The following is a 23,759-nucleotide window of genomic DNA, read 5'->3' on the forward strand; positions in this document are numbered from 1 at the left end:
GATTTCTCCATCAAATCTGAAGGACAGTCTTGCTGATGAGAGTATTCTTGGTTATAGGTTCTTTCTTTCACCACTTTAGACATATCCTGCCATTCCCTCCTGGCTTGTAGACTTTCTGTTGAGAAATCAGCTGATAGCCTGATGGGAAGTCCCTTGTATGTATTTGTCATCTTTCCCTATTGCTTTTAATATTTTATCTTTGTCTTTAATTTTTGTCAGTTTGATTACTATGTGTCTTGGTGTGTTCCTCCTTGGGTTTATCCTGTCTGGGATTTTCTGTGCTTCCTGGACTTGGTTGACTATTTCCTTTCTCACGTTAGGGAAGTTTTTCTGGGGTTCTATCTTGTCCCTTCATCTGGGACGTAACTTTCTGCTTTTTCATTGTGATGAACTCTCTGTAATATGGTTTTGTTTTAGCCACTGTGAGATTGTGGTTCTTCTTGCTTCTTCTGTCTGCCCTCTGATGGATGAGGCTAAGAGGCTTGTGCAAGCTTCCTGGTGGGAGGGATTGGCAAAGGGAAAAACTGGGTCTTTCTCTGGTGGGCAGGGACTTTCTCAGTATAGCTTTAATCCGATTATCTGCTGATGGGTGGGGCTGCACTCCCTCATAGGTAGTTGGTAGCTGTTTGTCTTGAGGTGACTCAGGTCTGGAGTCTCTTGGCTCTATGGTTGGGTTAATGGTGAACTCCAAGAGAGTTTATGCCAAGAGGGAACTTCCTGACCTGCTGCTGCCAGAACCCTGGTCCCTGTGGTGAGCTTCTGCCAACCCATGCCTCCACAGGAGGCCCTCCACCACTAGTAGGCAGTTTTGGTTTACTTCCTTATGGGCTCACAGCTCCTTTCCTCTGGGTCTTGGTGCACACAAGATTTTGTTTGTGCCCTCCAAGACCAGAGTCTGTTTTCCCCAGTCCTGGGGAAGTCCTATAATCAAGCTCTGCCGGCCTTCAAGGTCAGGTTCCCTGGTGATTCCCAGCCCCTTTGTCAGACACCCAGGTTGGGAAGCCTGGTGTGGGGTTCAGAACCTTCACAACAGTGGGAGAACTTCTTTGGTATTATTGTTCTCTGGTTTGTGGGTCACCCACCTGGCGGGTATGGGATTTGATTTTACCATGACTGTGCTCCTCCTACCATCTCACTGTGGCTTCTTCTTTGGCTTGGGACATGGGGTATCTTTCTTGGGGTGGGTTTCAGTGTCCTCCTGTTGATGGCTGTCCAATAGCTGGTTGCAAATTTGGTCATCTTGCAGGAGGAGATGAGCACACATCCTTTTACTCCATCATCTTGCACTGGAAGCCCTTTATTTGTTTGTTTTTAATTTCTATTGCCATATAGTTACTTTACAATGTTGTGTTAGTTTCTGGGCTTCCCTGGTGGCTCAGATGGCAAAGAATCTGCCTGAAATGCAGGAGACCTGGGTTCGATCCCTGAGTTGGGAAGATCCCCTGGAGAAGGGAATGGCTACCCACTCCAGTACTCTTGCTTGTCAGTTTCTACTATACAGCAAAATGAATCAGTCATACATATACATGCATATACATCGCCTCCCTTCTGGACTTCCTTCTATTTGGGTCACCACAGTGCATTAGGCAGAGCTCCCTGTGCTATACAGTACGTTCTCATCAGTTATCTATTTTATACATAATATCAGTAGTTTCCTCTGTGTTTTCTAAATCCAGCTTGAAAATCTGGAAGTTCATGGTTCACGTACAGTTGAAGCCTGGCTTGGAGAATTTTGAGCCTTACTATGCTAGCATGTGAGATGAGTGCAATTGTGTGGTAGTTCGAACATTCTTTGGCATTGCCCTTCTTTGGGATTGGAATGAAAAGGCAGAAGAACAAATTGCCAATATCCACTGGATCACAGAAAAAGCAAGAGAACTCCAGAAAAACATCTACTTCTGCTTTATTGACTACACCAAAGCCTTTGACTGTGTAGATCACAACAAACTGTGGAAAATTCTTCAAGAGATGGGAATACCAGACAACCTGACTTGCCTCCTGAGAAATCTGTATGCAGGTTAAGAAGCAACAGTTAGAACTGGACATGGAACAATGGACTGGTTCAAAATTGGGAAAGGAGTACGTCAAGGCTGTGTATTATCCCTCTGTTTTATTTAACTTCTATGCAGAGTACATCATGCGAAATGCCCGGCTGGATGAAGCACAACCTGGAATCAAGATTGCCGGGAGAAATAGCAATAACCTCAGATATGCAGATGATACCACCCTTATGGCAGAAAGTGAAGAGGAACAATAGAGCCTCTTGATGAAAGTGAAAGAGGAGAGAAAAAGCTGGCTTAACACTCAACATTCAAAAAACTACGATCATGGCATATGGTCCCATCACTTCATGGGAAACAGATGGGGAAACAATGGAAATAGTGACAGACTTTATTTGCTTTGGCTCCAAAATCACTGCAGATGGTGATTGCAGCCATGAAATTAAAAGACATTTGCTCCTTGGAAGAAAAGCTATGACCAACCTAGACAGCATATTGAAAAGCAGAGACATTAATTTTCCGACAAAGGTCCATCTAGTCAAAGCTATGGTTTTTCCAGTAGTCATGTATGGATGTGAGTGAAAGTGAAGTCGCTCAGTCATGTCCAACTCTTTGCGGCACCATGGACTATAACCTATCAGGCTCCTCTGTCCATGGGATTTCCAGACAATAGCACTGGAGTGGATTGCCATTTCCTTCTCCAGCGGATCTTCCCAACCCAGGGATCAAACCCAGGTCTCCCGCATTGTAGACAGACGCTTTACCATCTGAGCCACCAGAGAAGTCCATATGGATGTGAGAGTGGGACCATAAAGAAAGTTAAGTGTCAAAGAATTGATGCTTTTGAACTGTGGTATTAGAGAAACTCTTGAGAGTCCCTTGGACTGCAAGAAGATCAAACCAGTCAATCGTGAGGACTGATGCTGCAACTAAAGCTCCAATACTTTGGCCACCTGATGCAAAGAGCCAACTCACTGGAAAAGACCTTGATTCTGGGAAAGATTGAAGGCAGGAGGAGAAGGATGACAGAGAATGAGATGGTTGGAGGTATCACCGACTTGATGGACATGAGTTTGAGCAAGTTCCGGGAATCGGTAACGGAGAAGGAAGCCCGGTGTGCTGCAGTCCATGGGGTTTCAGAGAGTCAGACACGACTGAACGACTGAACTAACTGATCAATAGTTTAGGAAACTGAACCCATTCTTAAATCCAGAAAGGGGTTCCTTTGTGGCAGCAATGTCAATCTGTGCAAATGTTTGTTTAATATGTATGTTTATATATGTTGAGTAGTTATACTCTATCTAGTTTCCTCACATTTAATATGGTTTCACTATTTTGAAAACTATTAGATTTACTATATCTTTTTGGTTTCACACACTTCTTAGGAAGAATGTTCTATCATAAAGTTATAAACTCAGCTATCCAATGAGTATAGACAGAGGACAAAGTAGAATTGAGTCTTGTATTTTATTATAAGTGCTTTCAGCTGCAGTCATGCCTTTTATTATATACCACAGTCAATTTTAGAGTTCATGTTCCCTTTGGGACTGAGAGGAAAAAAAATTTCATTAAAATTTACTTTCTTGCAGAGCTTTTAATGCTTAGCTCTTACTTTCTAAAGGTCAAAGGCTGATGAAAAAACATGCAATTGTTATAAAAAATATTACGATGATGTAAATATAGAGCAAATAAAATTCATGAACATACAGCTTTCCTCAACAATCCCAGCAAGAGTCAAGTTAGAGTCTCTTCATGCTTAAATGAACAAACTGAATATTAAAAACTGTAATTCTTGAAAGTTTGTGCTTATTGATTATTAAAGAATAATAACCACAACAAAAAACTTTTAATAAGAAATTTTAGCAAGATGGATATGTAGGAAGCTCTTGCACTCACCTCCTCCCATGGGTACAGTTTATCTAAAACTATACATGGAACAACTTCTTCTGAAAAGAATCCACATACTGGTAAAGAGACCCTGTTACATTGGGCAAAGGAGAGAGAAACCACATCCTAGTGGGTAGAAAAGGCTGAAACACAATCTCATTACAAACTCCACCCCCAATAAAACAACCCCCAGTCTGGAGGGAACTCAAAACCCAGAGCTTCCCCAGAAGGAGTGAAGGGTTCATACCTCACATAGGTCACCATAACTTTTAAGATCCAGTGTCTGAGAGATAAACCCCCAAAGCATCTCACAGGCCAACAAGGCTCATGTCCATGAGACATATGGGGCTTTGTGGACACAAGGAAGGGTTCTTAAAGGGTTTATGCCCAGGCTCACCTAACCCAGAGCCCAATATCAAAGCAGCCATTTGCAAAGCATCCAGACATCATATGAAAGAGATTCATTTACTAATTTTAAAGCACTGGTACCTGCTTGGATACCCCCTTGGACAGAGGCTGGTGGACACTATCTTCCTATTCTCCCTCTGCCTTGCTAAAGTCAGCAGCACCATCTTCCCCACCCTCCACCCTTATGTTGGGTATCATCTTTTTATTTTTCCTCTCCCTTGTTTTCTCTTTTTCTTTTTCTTTTCTTTTTTTTTCCAAGTGAATGCCATCTGTGTACTCCCCATCTGTCCCATGTCAGCCAGTGGGTACCATTTTTTAGCTCTTCTGCTATACTGCAGAGTGCTTTTATCTTCTGGAGAGGAGGTTCTACACAATACTGGTGCTCTGGTTTTTACATTTGGTGACATGATTTCTACAGCTGCCACCCAGAGAAAGACCTGTGATCAACTGGTCAGGGGGGCTTGCATTCCTGGGTCCCATGGGACTGTAACAATTATAGAGACAGTTCTTGGAAGACTACCATTTCCAGGGCATCACACAGACAGCAGACTGAACACACTCCCACTCTTTTTGTAAAAGAGGCTATTTGCCTGTCTAGGAACTTCAGCCCTGGGGATAAGCAACAGGTCTGGCACACACCTAGAGGGTGAGCAGGTGCTCTCAAAGATGCAGCCAGGAACACCATCTTTGCACTTCCTCCTGTGTGACTACAGTTCACTAGCAACTCCCAAGAAGGAGCTTATAAACCTACCGGAGACCCAATTTTTGGGACTGCTGCCAAGGACCACCTCCAGATAGCCTGGCTCTGGGGGCCAGCAGGGCTTATCTTTGCAGTCCTATAGAACTGCATATATCTGCATTCTTGAAAAGCTGCTGTCTGAGGACTTGGTTTCCAATCAGCCTGAATCAAGATGCTGACTGAGCTCTCCCCTTTGGGACACTGACTGATCTTGGCACTTCCTCAAGTACTGAGGGCTATTAAATATAAGATAGGCTTCTTGGATAATTACAAATAGTTGACAGAAAACCAAGAGCTAGGACAGGGTTGAATGAAAAAGGTTCATCTCTTACACAAAGCCAACAGTTCAAGTGAGAGAGGTGGCTCTTTCACCTAGTGCATAGAAACCAGGACAGAATCAAGCAAAATGAAGAAACAGAAATATGTTCCAAATGAAAGAACAAGATAAAACATCAGAAGAAAAGTTAATGAACTGGAGATAAATAATTTACCTGGTAAAAAGTTCAATAAATGATCCTAAAGATGCTCACTAAACTTGAGAGAAGAATGGATAAACACAGTGAGAACTTAAAGATAATATAAGAAAATATAAGAAAGTTCCAAACAGAAGTCACAGAACTGAAGAATACAACAACTGAATTGAAAAATAACCAGTGGGGGTCAAAAGCAGATTTGATGAAGCAGAAGAAAGGATCAGAGAACTTGAGACATGGCAGAGAAACTCACCCAATCAGAGCAGCAAAAAGAAAAAGAATGCAAAATGGTGAAGACAGCTTAAAGGACTTATGGGACAACATCAAGTGCATTAACTATCACATTATAGAGGTCTCAGAAAAAAATAAAAAGGGAAAGAAAACTTATTTGAAAAAATAATGGCTGAAAACTGTCCTAAACTGTGGAAAGAAACAGACATTCAAATCTAGGAAGCTCAGACAGTTCCAAATAAGATGAACCCAGAGATCTACACCAAGAAACTAATTTAATACTAAATTTTATACTTTTTTATACTAAATTTTATACTTTTGACATTTTATACTAAAATGTCAAAAGCTAAAGACAAGGAGAGATCTTAAAAGCTGCAAGAGAAAAACACCTTCTTATGTACAAGGAAATCCTGTAAGACTATCAGTAGATTTCTTTAGCAGAAATTTTAAAGATTGGAAGGAAATAGCACAATATATTCCAAGTGCTAAAAGATAAAAATTTCTAACCAAAAATACTTCACCTACCAAAGTTATCATTCAGAATTGAAGGAGATAGAGGTTTCTAGCAAGCAAAAGATAAAGGAGTTCATCACCACTAAACCTAAACCATTCTCAGAAGAGATGTCAAAGGTATCTTTTTAAGCTGAACAGAAAGGGTGCTAATTAGTAACAGAATATATAAACGCATAAATCTCACTGGTAAAGGCAAATATATGGTAATGGTAGTGAATGAATTATTAATACGAAGGTCAAAAGACAAAAATAGTAAAAATAACTGTGGCTACAATATTTAAGCAAGGAATTTACAAGATAAAAAAAGACATAAAATATGATATCAAAAAACAAATGTTGGGTGAGTAGAGAATAAATAAGCAGAGTTTTACAAAGTGTTCAAACACTGGTATCAACATAAACACTATTATAAATACAAGTTCTTATGTGTAAACCTTGTGATAACCATCAAGCAAAAACCTAAAGTAGATACACAAAAGATAATGACAGAGAAAGGAATCTGAAAGTCATTAAATCACAAAGGAAGGTAGCAGTAGAAGAAATGAACAGAGGAACTGCAAAGCAGCCAGAAACAATAGAAATGGCAATAACATATCTATTAACAATTACTTTAACAGTAAATGGACTAAATTCTTTGATCAAAAGACAGAGAGGGATTGATGGAATAAAAAACAAGACCCACCTACATGCCACCTACAAGAGACTCACTTCAGAACTAAGAGGAGCAGTAAATGAAATAGAGACTAAAAGACGCTAGAAGAGATCAATGAAAATAAGAGTGGGTTCTTTGAAAAAATAAACAAAGTTGATAAACCTTTAGCCAGACTCAACAAAAGAGAGAGAACTAAAGTAAAAAAAAAAAATCAGAAATGAAAGAGATGCAACAGACACCACAGAAATATACGGGATCATTAAGAGACTATTACGAACAATTACATGCCAACAAACTGGAAAACCTAGAACAAATGGATAAATTCTTAGAAACATGCAAACTTCAAGGCTGAATATGAACAGAAAATCTGAATAGGCTGATTATTGGTAGGGATACTGAATAAGTAATTTAAAAACTCCCTACAAATAAAAGTCCAGCACTTGACAGCTTCACTGGTGAATTCTATCAAACCTTCAAAGAAGAATTAATACCAATACTCTCAAAGTCTTCCAAAAGGTAGGAAATGAGGGAACACTTCTAAACTCATTTTCCAAGGCCATAATTACTCTGATACCCCAGTCAAGGAAACCACAAGCAAAGAAAATTATAGGCCAACATCTCTGATGAACATATAGGTAAAATTCTCAAAGAAATCATCAAATTGAATCCAACAATATATTAAAAAAATCAACGCCATAATCAAGTTGGACTTATTAAAGGTATACAAGCATGATTCATAGTCCACTAATCAATGTGATATACTGTATTTACAAAACAGAGGGAAAAAATCATATGATTTTTCTTTGATCATATCAATAGATTAAAAAAAGCACTTGAAAAAATCCATCCATTTATTAATATGATTAAAATCCTCAACAGAGTGGGAATAGAGGAAATGTATCCCAACATAACAAAGGTCATATATTAATATGACAGATACTATCATATTCAATGGTCAAAAGCCAAAAAGTTTTCCCTCTAAGATTAGAAACAAGACAAGGATGCCCATTCTCATCATTTTTCTTTTTCCAAGGGCTAGCCAAATCAAGTAGGCAGGAAAAAAATGAAAGATACCCAAACTGGAAAGAAAAGAGTAAAAATGCCACTATTTGTAGATGATATAATAATAATATATACAGAAAACTTTAAAGACTCCCCTCAAAAACCTTTAGAACTAACAAATGAATTCAGTCAATTTGCAGGATATAAGACCAACATACATCTGCTGAGTTTCTATACACTAATAACAAGCTATCAGAAAGTTATATTAAGAAAATAATCCCATTTATAACTGCACCAAGAAGAATAAACTATCTAAAAATAAATTTAATCAAGAAGGTGAAAGACCAGTACACTGAAAACTAAGAAGGCACTGATGAAAAAAAAAAATGGAAGAAGACACAAACAAATGGAAAGATATTCCATGCTCACGGATTGGCAAAGTTAGTATTGCTAAAATCTCCATACTCTTCAAAGCAGACTATAGACTCAATGCAGTCCCTATCAACATTCCAATTGTGGTTTTCAAAGTAATAGAACAATTCTAAAATTTGTATAGAATGACAAAAGACCCTAAAATAGACAAATCAATCTTGAGAAGGAGGCTTCATGCTCCTAATTTCAAACTATATTATCAGTTCAGTTCAGTTCAGTCGCTCAATCGTGTCTGACTCTTTGCGACGCCATGAACTGCCACACTCCAGGCCTCCCTGTCCATCACCACCTCCTGGAGTCCACCCAAACCCATGTCCATTGAGTCGGTGATGCCATCCAACCATTTCATCCTATGTCATCCCCTTCTCCTCCTGCCCTCAATCTTTCCCAGCATCAGGGGCTTTTCAAATGAGTCAGCTCTTCACATCAGGTGGCCAAAGTATTAGAGTTTCAGCTTCAACATCAGTCCTTCCAATGAACACCCAGGACTGATCTCCTTGCAGTCCAAGGGGCTGTCAAGAGTCTTCTCCAACACCATAGTTCAAAAGCATCAATTCTTTGGCGCTCAGCTTTCTTTATAGTCCAACTCTCACATCCATACATGACTACTGGAAAAACCATAGTCTTCACTAGATGGACCTTTGTTAACAAAGTAATGTCTCTGCTTTTTAATATGCTGTCTAGGTTGGTCATAACTTTCCTTCCAAGGAGTAAGTGTCTTTTAATTTCATGGCTGCAATCACCATCTGCAGTGATTTTGGAGTCCCCCAAAATAAAGTCAGTCACAGTTGCCACTGTTTCTCCATCTATTTCCCATGAAGTGATGGGACCGAATGCCATGATCTTTGTTTTCTGAATGTTGAGCTTTAAGCCAACTTTTTCGCTCTCTTCTTTCACTTTCATCAAGAGGCTCTTTAGTTCTTCATCACTTTCTGCCATAAGGGTGGTGTCATCTGCATATCTGAGGTTATTGATATTTCTCCTGGCAATCTTGATTCCAGCTTGTGCTTCCTCCAGCCCAGCATTCCTCATGATGTAATCTGCATATAAGTTAAATAAGCAGGGTGACAATATACAGCCTCCTTTTCCTATTTGGAACCAGTCTGTTGTCCCATGTCCAGTTCTAACTGTTGCTTCCTGACCTGCATATAGGTTTCTCAAGAGGCAGGTCAAGTGGTCCGATATTCCCTTCTCTTTCAGAATTTTCCAGTTTACTGTGATACACACTACATTATAGAGCTTTAGTAATGAAAATAAAATGATACTGGCATTAAAACAGATATACAGATCAATGGAACAGAATAGACAGTCCAGAAATAGACGTACATACTTATGCTCAATTAATCTATGACAAAGGAGCCAAGAACATACAATGAGAAAAGGACAGTTTCTTCAGTAAGTCATGTTGGGAAAACAGGACAGCAACATGCAAAAATGGCTGGACCATACCATATACAGAAATTAACTCAAAATAGATTAAGACAGCATTTGCTCCAGGAGCTGGCAACTGGCTAGGTCAGTGCTGCATCCTGGGAATGTAGCTTACCTGACAGACTTACCATCCATCAGCAATGTGGTATCTTGGAAAGAATATGGTTTCTATAGTCAGAGCTGATTTCAGATTCTGGCTCTGCTACTTAGCTGAATAACCTTGGATAAACTATCTTTCTGGATACAATGACCTAGCTCTACCCAACTGCATACATGCTCCAGTGCTGGACACTTAATACCAAACAAGCAGCAAGAAAGGAACAGAGCCCCACCCATCAGCAGACAGGCTGCCTAAAGTTGTACTAAGCTCACAGAAATCCCCAAACACACCACCTGATGTGACTCTGCCCATCAGAGGGAAAAAACTCATTACTACCCACCAGAGCACAGGTACCAGTCCTTCCTAGCAGGAAGCGTACACAAGCCCTTGGAACAAGCAACCTTTCCCACTAGGGAAGACACCAGAAGCAAGAGGAACCATGACCCTGTAGCCTGTAAAAAGGAAACCTCAAACACTGTAAGTTAAACAACGAGAAGACAGAGAAATATGTTACAGAGGAAGGAGCAAGGTAAAAACCCACAGGTGAAAAGGTAATAGGCAATTACCTGAAAAATAATTCAGAGTAATGATAGTAAAGATGACTCAAAATCTGGGAAATAGAATGGAGAAAATACAAGAAATATTTAACAAGGACCTAGAAACACTAAAGAACAAACAAGCAATGATGAACATCACAATAACTGAAATTAACAATACACTAGGAGGAATCAATAGCAGAATAACTGAGAGAAGAATGGATAAGTGAGCTAGAAATAAAATGGTGGAAATAACTGCTGCGAAGTAGAATAAAGAAGAAAGAATGAAAAGAACTGAGCGCAATCTCAGAGACCTCTGGGACAATATTAAACACACCAACATTTGAATTATATGGGTCCCAGAAGAAGAGAAAGAGAAAGGGTCTGAGAAAATATTTGAAGAGATTATAGTAAAAAACTTCCCTAACATGAGAAAGGAAATAGTCAAGTCCAGGAAGCACAGAGAGTTCCATATAAGATAAACCCAAGGAGAAATAAGCTGAAACACATATTAATCAAACTGAAAAATTTAAATACAAAAAATATTAAAAGCAGCAAGGCGAGGGTGGAATAATTTGAGAGAATAGCATTGAAACATGTATATTATCATATGTGAAACACAGCGCCAGTTCAGGTTCGATGCGTGAGACAGGGCGCTCAGGGCTGGTGCACTGGGATGACCCTGAGGGATGTGATGAGGAGGGAGGTGGGAGGGGGGTTCAGGATGGGGGACACATGTACACCTATGGCTGATTCATGTCAATGTGTGGCAAAAACCACTATAATATTATAAAGCAATTAGCTTCCAATTAAAATAAATTAATTAAAAAAATATATAGGGGAATCTCCATAAGATTATCAGCTGATTTCCTAACAGAAACTCTACCGGCCAGATAGGATATATTTAAAGGGATAGAAGGGAAAACCTACAAGATTATTCTACCCAGGAAGGCTTAGATTTGATGGAGAAATCAAAAGATTTACAGACAAGTAAAGGCTAAGAGAATTCACTGTCACCAGACCAGCTTTGTAACAAATATTAAAAGAACTTCTCTAGGCAGGAAGCACAGAGAAGGAAAAAACCTACACAAATTCAAAACAACTAAGAAAGTGGTAATAGGAATATACACATAAATACTTTAAATGTAAATGCATTAAATGCTCTGATGAAAAGATAAAGATAGGCTGAATGGATACAAAACAAAATCCATATATACGCTGCCCACAAAAGACACACTTCAGATATAGGGAGAAATATAGGCTGGAAGTTAGAGGATGGAAAAAGATATTCCATGCAAATGGAAATCGAAACAAAGGTGAAGTAGCAATACTCATGTCACATAAAACAGATTTTAAAATAAAGACTGTCACAAGAGACAAGGAAGGACAGAATATACAAAGGATAAAAGACAGCTTGTTCAATAAGTGGTGCTGGGGAAACTGGAGAGTTACATGTAAAAGGATGAAATTAGACTCTCCTTAACACCATACACAAATATAAAATGGATTAAAGACCTGATGTAAGGCCAGACACTATAAAACTCTTAGAGGAAAACAGGCAGAACACCCTTCGACATAAATTACAGCAAAACCTTTTTTGACCTACCTCCTACAGTAACGAAAATAAAAACAAAAATAAACACATGGGACCAAGGTATATTGAAAAGCATTTGCACAGCAAAGGGAACCGTAAACAAGACAAAAAGGAAACCCTTAGAATGGAAGAAAATATTTGCAAATGAAGAAACCGACAAAAGATTAATCTCCAAAAATATACACGCAACTCATTCAGCTCAATATAAAAAAACAACCCAGTCGAAAAATGGGTACAAGGTCTAAAGAGACATTTCTCCAAAGACATACAGATAGCCAACAAACACATGAAAAGATGCTCAACATCACTAATTATTAGAGAAATGCAAATCAAAACTACAAAGAACTGTCACCTCACACTGGTTAGAATGGCTATCATCACAAAATCTATACACAATACATGCTGCAGAGGGTATGGAGAAAAGGGAAGCCTCTTGCAATGTTGGTGGAAATGTAAATTGATACAGTCACTATGCAGAATAGTATGGAAGTTCCTTTAAACACTAAAAACAGAACTACCACGTGACCTAGCAATTCCACTACTGTGCATATCTCTGGAGAAAACCATAATTCAAAAAGACACGTGCACCCCAATGTTCACTGCAGCACTATTTACAATAGTCAGGACATGGAAGCAACCTAAATGTCCATCAAGAGAGAAATGGATAAAGAAGATATGGTACATATGTACAAAGGGATATTGCTTAGTGCTTAGTCACTCAGACTCTTTGTGACCCCCAAGACCGTAGCCCACCAGGCTCCTCTGTCCATGGAGATTCTCCAGGCAAGAATACTGGAGTGGGTTGCCATGCCCTTCTCCAGGGGACCTTCCCAACTCAGGGATCAAACCCAGGTCTCCCACAGTGCAGTAGATTCTTTACTATCTGAGTCACCAGGGAAGACCATGAATCCTGGAATGGGTAGCCTGTTCATTTTCCAGGGGATCTTTCCAACCCAGGGATCGAATCGGGGCTCTCCTGCATTGCAGGTGGATTCTTTACTGGCTGAGCTACCAGGAAATGTACCAGCTGAGCTACCAATGGAATATTACTCAGGCATAAATAGGAACACAACTGGGTCATTTGTAGAGATGTGGATAAACTAGAGACTGTCATACAGGATGAAGTATGTCAGAAAGTGTAAAACAAATGTTGCATATTAATACATATAAGTGAAATCTGAAGAAATTGGTATAAATGATCTTATTTAAGCAGAAATAAAAACATAGATGTAGGGCATAAATGTATGGATACCAAGGGGGAAGGTTGGGTGTGATGAACTGGGAGATTGGGATTGACATATATAAACTATTGATACTATGTGTAAAATAGGTAACTAATGAGAACCGATAACTCTACTCAATGCTCTGTGGTGATGCAAATGGGAAAGGAATAAAGAAAGAGGGGATATAGGTATATGTATAGCTGATTCACTTTGTTGTACAGTAGAAACTAATACGGACAATGCAAAGCAACTATACTCCAATAAAGATTTTAAAAATTATATGCTTGTAGAATGATATGTTAGCATTTGGCAGTACCTATTGGTGTGAAAAGCTATTTTCAAAGATCATGAAATATATAAAATATCATTACATATAAGAATATTTTACATTTAATTATGATGTGTGCTGTGCTGTGCTTAGTCGCTCAGTCTTGTCTGACTCTTTGTGACCCCATGGACTGTAACCTTCCATGTAAGAATACTGTCCACTCAGAGGGAGAGGGAGAGGGTGGGATGATTTGGGAGAATGGCATTGTAACGTGTATACTATCATGTAAGAATTGAATCGCCAGTCTATGTCTGATGCAGGATACAGCATGCTTGGGGCTGGTGCATGGTGATGACCCAGAGAGATGTTATGGGGAGGGAGGTGGGAGGGGGGTTCATGTTTGGGAACACATGTACACCCGTGGTGGATTCATGTCAATGCATGGCAAAACCAATACAGTATTGTAAAGTAAAATAAAGTAAAATAAAAATTAAAAAGAAAAAAAAGAATACTGTTCAGACAAGAACACTGGAGTGGGTTGCCGTGCCCTTCTCCAGGGGATCTTCCCAATCTGGAATACTAATGTTGAATCCCAATTAAGTGAAATGTTATTTACCTAAAAGAATTATTTTCATTAACATATCTGTATTACATAAAATTGTACTCAGTTATGGGCTTCCTAGGTGGGACAGTGGTAAAGAATCCACCTGCCAATGCAGAAGTCGTGGGTTCAATTCCTGGGTCGGGAAGATCCCCTGGAGGAGGAAAACAGCAACCTGTTTCAGTATTCTTGCCTAGAAAGTCTCTGGACAGAGGAGAATGGCAGGCTATAGTACATGGGGTTGCAAAGATTGGATATGACTGAGTGAGTGAGCATGCATGTACTCAATTATTACTACATATTGAATATCATCCATAAAAATTTTGTAGAAATTTGTTTTCTCTCTTGTTATATAAGTACCTACATGATATTCTCAGTTTTGTCTGCTGACCTGCAAATTTCACTACCTGGTCCTTTACAGAGAAAGTCTGTTGATCCCCGATCTAAGTTAGTAGTTTCCAAAGTAGTTGTTCTCAAAATCCTCTGCATTTAAAACAAACATACAAAACTGGTTCACATATTAATTGTTTAACTACACAGGTAGTTGCCACCACTGCTCTGTAGTTACTCCTTTTATTATGGATCATTTTATAGCTGCAACCATTATTATCTTAACCTTTAACAGGGAGAAACACAGGATTAATAAGTAAAGGCTGCTTACAATTAATTAATCAAGTAGTTGGCAAAAATGAGTAAAACCTTCAGGGTTCTTGACTCCTGATTATTTTGGTCTACTTAGTTAAAATACACTTATTTTATTTTATTAACAAGGTACCCACAGAAACAGTTTTGAAAAACATGGGTAATAAAGGTAGAAGAGTAAAATGATATTCTGATCTTTGATATAAAGGCAACATTCCTTTTATAACTTTAATAAGCACTAACAACAGACCTATTAATAAATTCATTCAACAAATATTTATTGGATACTTTTTTATGTATGCAGAAACTGTTCCAGGTGCTGGGAATATAGCAATAAACAAAACAGACCAAACTCTCCACCTTCAAGGAGCTCGTATTTTAGAGGTTAGAGAACTGTAACATGTTTATAATACCCCTTCAAAATGGCCCAAAGATGTGAGTAAATAGCCTTAGAGTTCAAAACCTCAATTTACCACTGCTGGAGGGAGGAAGACTGGGGCAAATGCAAGATCAGTTTTTATAGCTGCTATCAGCAAGATTAGGGCTTCCCAGGTGGCGCAGTGGTAGACAATCTGCTGCCAGTGCAGGAGACACACGCTGGGTCCCTGGGTTGGGAAGATCCCCTGGAGTAGGAGATGGCAACCCACCTCCAATATTCTTGCCTAGAAAATTCTATGGACAGAGAAGCCTGGTGGGCTACAGTTCATGGGGTTGCAAAGAGGTGGACATGACTGAGCCTGCCTGCACGCAATGTTAGCAATATTAAGGAGTTCTAGACCAATGACGTCAATGAAGTATAAAATCTAAGGCTGGGTCATCAACAGAAAGGGACAGGGTTGGACATGCATGTGTTGGGGGATGAGTATAAACCACGGCCACTGTTCACTGGTTACCACAGTTTTTTCAAACTGACAAAAGCAGCTACAAAAATTCAGCACCAATTTTCCACTACCCCACTCAACACTTTTTGGCATGATATATTTTCTTCTTTTTTTTTTCACAGTCTTACTTTCAGACTGAGGTATAAAGCTCAAATTAGAGTTAGAGTAAATTAATGATGGTCCTCCTATGTTGAATATCATTTTTACCATTCGGGAGTCTTTATTACGGGGTGGATAAGGGATGGCTACATTCAGAGGGATTAGCAGAATACCAAGAGATTTCTGTGGAAATCGTTACATACAATCAGTAGCAGGATCCAGGTCGGGCATTAGAGTCTCCTGACACGCATCACTGACAACCTCCTTTTTATAACGTGACCATTTGGGGAACACACTGTGCAATGTATTACAGTACAAAGAAAGCATTGAAGCACCTGCACCATTGCCTGGTGCCTTTGACTCTGCAGTGGACATAAGGTTAAAGGGGAAAGAATAGCAAAGAAAGAAGGAACAGACTCTATGGCAGTTAGCTGCTGATTACAAGTCAGTCAGTCCTACCACTAATTTCTAAAACTATGTTCTAAAACTCCATCTTTCCTTCAAAACACTTTGCAAATTTAAAAGAAAAAAATATTTCATCTGGCTGAAAGGCAAAGAACTTTTTTTGCTTTCAGGAATGAAAAGTTTTGGTAAAAAAGGCTCTATGAGGGAGGAGAAAACTCACCACTCAGCTGCTGGGTCACAGCCAGGCGGCTGGGCTTCAGGATGAACTGACACTGCATCTCTCGGGGCAGCTGCTCCGTGAGGAAGGGCTCTTGGAGGTTGGAAGGAGTGGGGGAGTCCTTTGATCCCTGTGCCAGGAGTGCAGTGTCTCGAAGATGGCTCATTTTAATTCCATAGGGATATTCATGCCCTACACAGAGAAAAAAAAAATCCAAATGTAGACTTTAGGCAGACTAACACTGTGACTGTGTGTGCTACATACTGGAATGTACTGCAGTTTGCTCCTGGGACTTCTGGTATAAAGAATCCTTTTGTTGACTTAATGATCACCATGCACACTCTTACAGCTGGAGACCAGTGCATAATGCAGGTGGCCCAACCAGAGCAGTTTATTTTTGGAGTGCAGAGGGAAAAAGGCAAAGAGAAAAAAACGTCTTTAAAGAGTATCTTGTTTGGGAATGCACAGATTAGTCTGTGAGTTGCATAATGTTGACTTCTCCTATGCTCACATCTGTGAACATATTTAAAGGCACTCTAGTTTCTCCTTTGACATTAACTATATTCTGTAAATCTTCAGTTAGTCCTTGACCTCTCTCAGCCTTAAATCCATGACTTAAAATATTTACCCTACCTATCATATAACATTATAAGGATCAAATAAGTAAACCTTAGAATTAATACTTTTTTAAATAAGGGCAAAAACTACATATTTCAGGCATTGCTATTATTACTATTATTCAACACAAGATATCTTTCTGAAAAAGACATTTTATACTTTTTATTAGTTATACAATTAGTCACTCAATAGCGAAAGGACTGGTTTGTTTGATTTATGTTTCCCTCCCAGCACTGAGCTCTGAGGTCGCTATTCAAAGGCAAGAATTAGAAGAAAGACTGCAGGGTATTAGAAACACAGAGACAAGATTCAAAAAGTAATTTTCAAACTAGAAAAACTAAACTCTACGTTGACTCTGCATCTGACTGCAACATAATTTTTTTGTTCTTTAGTACTTTTAAGCAGCTGCATTTTCTTAATTATTCCTCAACTACCTTTGTGCTGTAGATCTTGTTTACTTTTTAAAAAGAGTAAATTCTCTTATATCCCTTATTTTTCACTGAATGTAATTCAGTGAACTCTTTCTTTACCATCTGGCATAGGCATACAATGTCACTGCTCCATTAACATCAGGTACCACAGCAACTCTCAGGGATTAAGGCAAAGAAAAAAAAGGACTTCTATCATAGTAATAAAGCCAAGTCAATTTATCAAAATAGCCAACAGCTAATATACAATTGAAGTTTGTAAAGCATGTTAAAATATGAAGTGGAGAACTGTTCTAGGTAACAATCATGTTTCATGTTCCATGGTTCTTATAGTGAGAGTTAGAAATGAAGCTTAAAGCTGTTTTAAGCCTGAGAGTTACCGTCTATACAGTCATAATTAAATTAATATATTTTATTAAAACAATTGTTTTAAGTACTCATTTGGTTTTTAATCCCAGCTTTAATTGTTGCTTACTGACTTTTATAAAATGTCAACACTAAGAAACTGGAAATGCAAAGAATTTTTTGTTCCCAGCTGTGTGCATAACAACTTGTTTTAAGTCTGAGAACATACATTTCATAGAAAAGTTTGATTTTATATTACTCAGATTGTTTGAAACCTGAATTACACAGTAGTGATCTCCACAGGTAAATGAAAGGATAACATGAGATAACTCAGATGATATGCTTTGCACAATGTCTGGCACATAGTAAGCATTTAAAAATTATTAACAGAACTCTCATCAACAATGGTTATCATCTCAAGATCTGCTACAGATGCTATCCTTTAATGTAATTGTTTTTTGTCTGTTAACCACACTGAATGGACTCACTTACCAAGAATATTTTTTAGTAAAATCAATTTAAATAAGGTGAGGTGATAGATAACTTTTATCAATGACTCTTCAAAACAAATGCTGGAAAATTTGACTACAGAAACAGTAAAGTAGTTAGTAAACTAGTAGTTACTGCTAAGTTAGTCAATGAGGATATTTAGGAATCAAAATGGCTTAATTTCATTGTCCTTATGATGCCTAGGAAAATTCCTGGTGCAGGGCAGATGTTAAATACTCACTGACAGATTGAGGCATGATTGGATCATAGATAGTCTTCCACAGAGGCAAGTAGTAGGTAGGAAAGGGAATAGGAAATTAAAAATCTAAACATGAAAAATAAATATATAGGGAAAAGGAATAACAACATATATTGCTTTTTTCAGAAAAAATGTTTAAAAATTTGACAAGATAGTTCTCTTTGTAAAGAAAAAAAAGAGGAAAATTCACATTTCTCTTTCCAACTCTCTCATTAGCTGCTCGAATAAAGAGATATCATTTGTCTGGCACACAGGAAATACTTGATAAGCATTTATTAAATTAACACATGAATATTATAGAAGATTTAATATTTAATAGCATTTAAGTTTAGGACTACATAGTCAATTCGCTGAGACATTTAGAATTATAATTGATTCACAATCAATTCTATCTTAGATCTTCATAGAAACTTACCAATAAGTGGGTATGGTGCCTCCTCTTTGCCAGAATTGACCCATAACTGGTACTCTCTCTCAGAGCCCTTGGAGATAAAAGAATTAACAATAATTCTTCACATTTGGTAAATGAATAAGAATACATTTTCTGGGCATTTTTATATTTTGCAAAAACAAGGGGGGCAATATAAATGCCTTTAAGCTTCATAACGGGTAGATATGGCTTTTGAAGATGGTAGTGCTGATTCTATAACCTCTTTAAACCCAAACAGAGGACTCATTTTTACCTAGGGATGACTTGGGTTCCACCGATTGTAACAGAATCAGGCCCTCACTATTATGGATAGCCCACAGAATATGACTGATGCTAAAGCTGAAACTCCAGTACTTTGGCCACCTCATGCAGAGTTGACTCATTGGAAAAGACTCTGATGCTGGGAGGGATTAGGGGCAGGAGGAGAAGGGGACGACAGAGGATGAGATGGCTGGATGGCATCACTGACTTGATGGACATGAGTCTGAGTGAACTCCAGGAGTTGGTGATGGACAGGGAGGCCTGGCATGCTGCAATTCATGGGGTCACAAAGAGTCAGACACGACTGAGCAACTGAATTGAACTGAAGTGAACAGAATATGAAATCATATATATGCTCTTTCACAAAGTAAGAAATTTCTTAGTTTTCTGAAAGGTTAACTGATCTTTTTCAGAGTTCTAACTTCTGCTTCTCTGAACTTCTCAGAGAATATTGGACTTAATCTACAACCTGCCCCTGCAAAGACAACTTTGTTATCCAGAAAGCTACAACCCTGCTGTGTCTGTGATGAAAAAGTAAAATCTCAAAGGCTGACTATTAGTTTAGCTGCTTCTGAGTGGAAGGAGAAGAATGACATCGGGGCTTTGAGGAGAGAGACAGGTAGCTGGCACAGTCTACACGGGCTTTACTTCGAGCAAGTCCAGTCCTGGGGACAGAAAGGATAAGAATTCTGTCTAGAGAACAGGCTCAGTTATGGGGAACAATGAAACTGTTCACTAGCAGAATTACAACCCAGCAATATTTAAAATCCCACTTGAAAGAAACAATATTAAATTATACAGATTTTGCTGTATCCTTTAAAAGAGGATAAAGCAAAAATGTTTTAAATGAAACTACAACAGATGGGCAATATTTAATATTCTTACCTTTATCTTCCAATTAAAAATTATGATCCTGACCTTATAATGGAGGGTCCTGGCTAAGAGATTACATCTCCTACTGCCTTCCACTACTCCATCACATCCTTCACTGTCTCCTAGTCAAAAAACTTTATTGCAAACAGGAAGAGCAATTTAGTCAAAATTCTTTCTTGTTTTGTAGTGTTTGAAAACTAAATAAAGTCTCTTCAATAAGTGGTATTGGGAAAACACAACAGCTACATGTGAAAAATGAAGTAAGAATATTTTCCCTAACACATACAAAAATAAATTCAAAATGGATTGAAGGCCTAAAGGTTAAGAACTGAAAAACAAAAACTCCTAGAAGAGAACATAAGCAGAACACTTTTAAAATCTTAACAATGTTTTTTTTGGATCAATCTCTTAAGGCAAAATGAATAAAAACAAAAATAAAGAAATAAGACCTCATTAAATTAGTAAAAGCTTTTGCATAGCAAAGGAAACCAGTGACAAAACAAAAGGATAACCTACAGGATGGGAGAAGATATTTGGAAATAATATGACCAATAAGGGATTTAAATCCATATTTACACAGCTCAAATAAATCAATATCAAAAAACCGATCCAATCCCCAAATGGGCAGAAGACCTGAAACAGACATTTTTCCAAAGATGGCTTGCAGGTGGCTAGCTAACAGGCACATGAAAAGATGATCAACATCACTAAGTATCAGAGAAATGCAAATCAAACAATGAGATATTACCTCACACCTTTAAGAAAGGTTATCATCAGGACTTCCCTGGTGGCCACGGATTAAGAATCCGGCTTGCAAATATAGGAGATGTGGGTTTGGTCCCTGGTCAGGAAACTAAGATTCCACTTGCCACATAGAAAGTAGCGTATGCACAGCAACTACTGAAGGCTGCATGCTCTGGAGACTGTGTAACTCTAGAGAGGCCCTATGCCACAACTAAGACCCAATGCAGCTAAAGAAATAAATATTAAAAACTGTTATTGGAATAACTGGACATTCAAATGCAAAAACAAAACAAAAAAAGGCTATCACCAAAACAACTACAAATAACAAAAGTGTTCAAAAACGCAGAGAAAAAAGAATCTTTGTACATTGCTGGTGAAAATGTAAACTGGTGCAGCCCTGGTGGAAAATAGTATGGAGGTTCCTCAAAAAACTACAACTACCATGAGATTCAGCCATCCTACTCCTACATATATATCCAAAGAAAACAAAAACACTAATTTGAAAAGATATATGTACCCCAATGTTCACAGTGGCATTGCTTGTAATAGCCAAGATATTGAAGCAATCCAAATGTCAATCAATAGATAAAAGGATGAAGAATATGTGGTATATGTGTGTATAAAAAATGGAATGCTACTCAGCCATAAATAAGAATGAAAATTTTGTCATTTGTAACACAACATGGACAGACCTGGAAGGTATTGTGCTCACTGAAATAAGTTAAGACTGAGAAGGACAAATACTGCATGCACTCATTCATATGTAAAATCCTCCCCAAAACCCCAAGTGAAGAGATAACAGCAAAAGAGGAACATACATCACAAGAACAAACTACCATTACCAATGAGGAGTAGGTCAGGAGGAAGGGCAAGGCAGGTGAAGGGGATTATGAGGTATTAAACTACTAGGTAGAAAATAAATTAAGATTCATGGATGCAACGTATAGCATAGGGAATATAGACAATATTTTACAATAATTATATGCTGAAGAATTGATGCTTTTGAACTGTGGTGTTGGAGAAGACTCTTGAGAGTCCCTTGGACTGCAATGAGATCCAACCAGTCCATCCTAAAGGAGATCAGTCCTGGGTGTTCATTGGAAGGACTGATGTTGAAGCTGAAACTCCAATACTTTGGCCACCTGATGCGAAGAGCTGACTCATTTGAAAAGACGCTGATGCTGGGAAATATTGAGGGCAGGAGGAGAAGGGGACAATAGAGGACGAGATAGTTGGATGGCATCACCGACTCAATGGACATGGGTTTGAGTAAACTCTGGGAGCAGGTGATGGACAGGGAGGCCTGGTGTGCTGCAGTCCATGAGGTCGCAAAGAGTCAGACGTGACTGAGCGACTGAACTCAACTGATATGGAGTATAATCCATAAAAACATCAAATCACTATGTTGTACACTTGAAACTAATACAATATTATAATTCAACTACAGTTCAATTCAAAAGAAAATAAAACTCTCAAAAAGAATAAACAACTGTTGTCATTATTTTCCATATGTAGGGGAACAAAATACGACTTTGGTACCTCTATGAATCAGCTGTCTTAAGATGGAAGGGACAGTATTTATAATAATCTAAAGTATCAAATAAAGGGCTTCCCTGGTGGCTCAGATGGTAAAGAATCACGTGCAATGCGCGAGACCTGGGTTTGATCCCTGGGTTGGGAAGATCCCCTGGAGGAGGGCATGGCAACTCACTCCAGTCTCCTTGCCTGGAGAATCCCCATGGACAGAGGAGCCTGGCGGGCTACAGTCCATAGGGGTCGCAAAGAGTCGGACACAACTGAGTGGCTAAGCACAAAGCATCAAAGTCTGTTTTTAATTAAGAATATCTAGCAGAGTAACTTACAGTTATCCCTAGCATTGGTAGTGACATGTTGATAACTTCATTTGCTGTATCTGAATTCGTTACTGTTATAGTTTTAGACTGTGGAGAAAAAAAAAGAAATACAGATATAAATAAAGGATTTTAAACCAGGGGAACAAATAATGATTGTCAAATGATTATCCACAGGCAAATCTTGATTTCAAGTGTTGACAAAGTACCACTTAGGTAGAACACAGATCCTTGATTATAATTTATTTTCATTCAATTTTTATATTATTCCTTTTAATAAAACATCTCTTCTTCTTAAAATATGACTCAAAATATGAGACCTTCAGCCATTAAGAAAAAGAATAAATATAGTTCAGAGAGATTACATGGACTATTCTCGAAACCAAACAAAAAGTCAGAGAGGCTGGTCCTCTGCATCCTGCCTATGAGTGTTTCCATAAAGCAACATGTAATAAAAAAGGGAGAACATTTAACTATTTTCCATTTTTCTCTGAGCACTGTTTTTGCAGGGTGGGTTTTCATTTCTTTGTATGGTAAAAAAATCAGTTTAGATAAAATCAGAATAAGAACTGGTTACAAAATTCCAAGTTTGGAATTAAAAGCACTATTTATTGAGCACTTTCTGTATGTCAGGCACTGTGGCTGCTGAGACCTTCACTGCTGAAATCTGAAGAGGCCTTAAAACCAGAGTCTGGCAAATAAACTGAACATTTTAGAAAACTCAATTCTGTTACCAACTCTGCTACTGAATAGAGTATCTATAATATCCCTGTGTTGAATGCTCAACTACACTGAGAGATTACTGCTTAAAAATGAATAGTTCTCAACAAGAGAAATGGAATTAATGAGATTACCTATAGAGTTCACTGAATTATAAGACATTATTTAAAAATAAGACACTGCTATGCTATCAAAAAAGAAAGAAATATTGGGAGTTTGGGATTGACACATATACACTGCTATATTTAAAACAGATAACCAACAACGACCTACTATATAGCACAAGGGACTCTGCTCAATACTCTTTAATAAACTAAGAGGGAAAAGAATTTGAAAAAGTACAGATACATGTGTTATGCAAACTGAATCACTTTGCTATACACTTGAAACTAGCACAACATTGTTAAA

At 38.3% G+C, this 23,759-nt stretch overlaps 1 protein-coding gene across 3 annotated transcripts in view; it reads right to left on the bottom strand.

Moving 5' to 3' along the window:
• The window catches only part of ARHGAP20 (Rho GTPase activating protein 20), a 210,550-nt gene that overhangs the window by 21,926 nt on the left and 164,865 nt on the right, over positions 1-23,759 (bottom strand). For all 3 annotated transcript variants that reach the window (XM_012095423.5, XM_042232908.2, XM_042232910.2), the window contains 3 exons: positions 22,644-22,721; positions 18,889-18,955; positions 16,338-16,526 (listed from right to left, as the gene is read on the bottom strand). In XM_012095423.5, coding sequence (XP_011950813.1) covers positions 16,338-16,526; positions 18,889-18,955; positions 22,644-22,721 — 334 coding nt within the window. The remainder of the gene's footprint in view (positions 1-16,337; positions 16,527-18,888; positions 18,956-22,643; positions 22,722-23,759) is intronic.

This window comes from Ovis aries, chromosome 15 (assembly GCF_016772045.2).
Source record: "Ovis aries strain OAR_USU_Benz2616 breed Rambouillet chromosome 15, ARS-UI_Ramb_v3.0, whole genome shotgun sequence".
Taxonomy (NCBI): domain Eukaryota; kingdom Metazoa; phylum Chordata; class Mammalia; order Artiodactyla; family Bovidae; genus Ovis; species Ovis aries.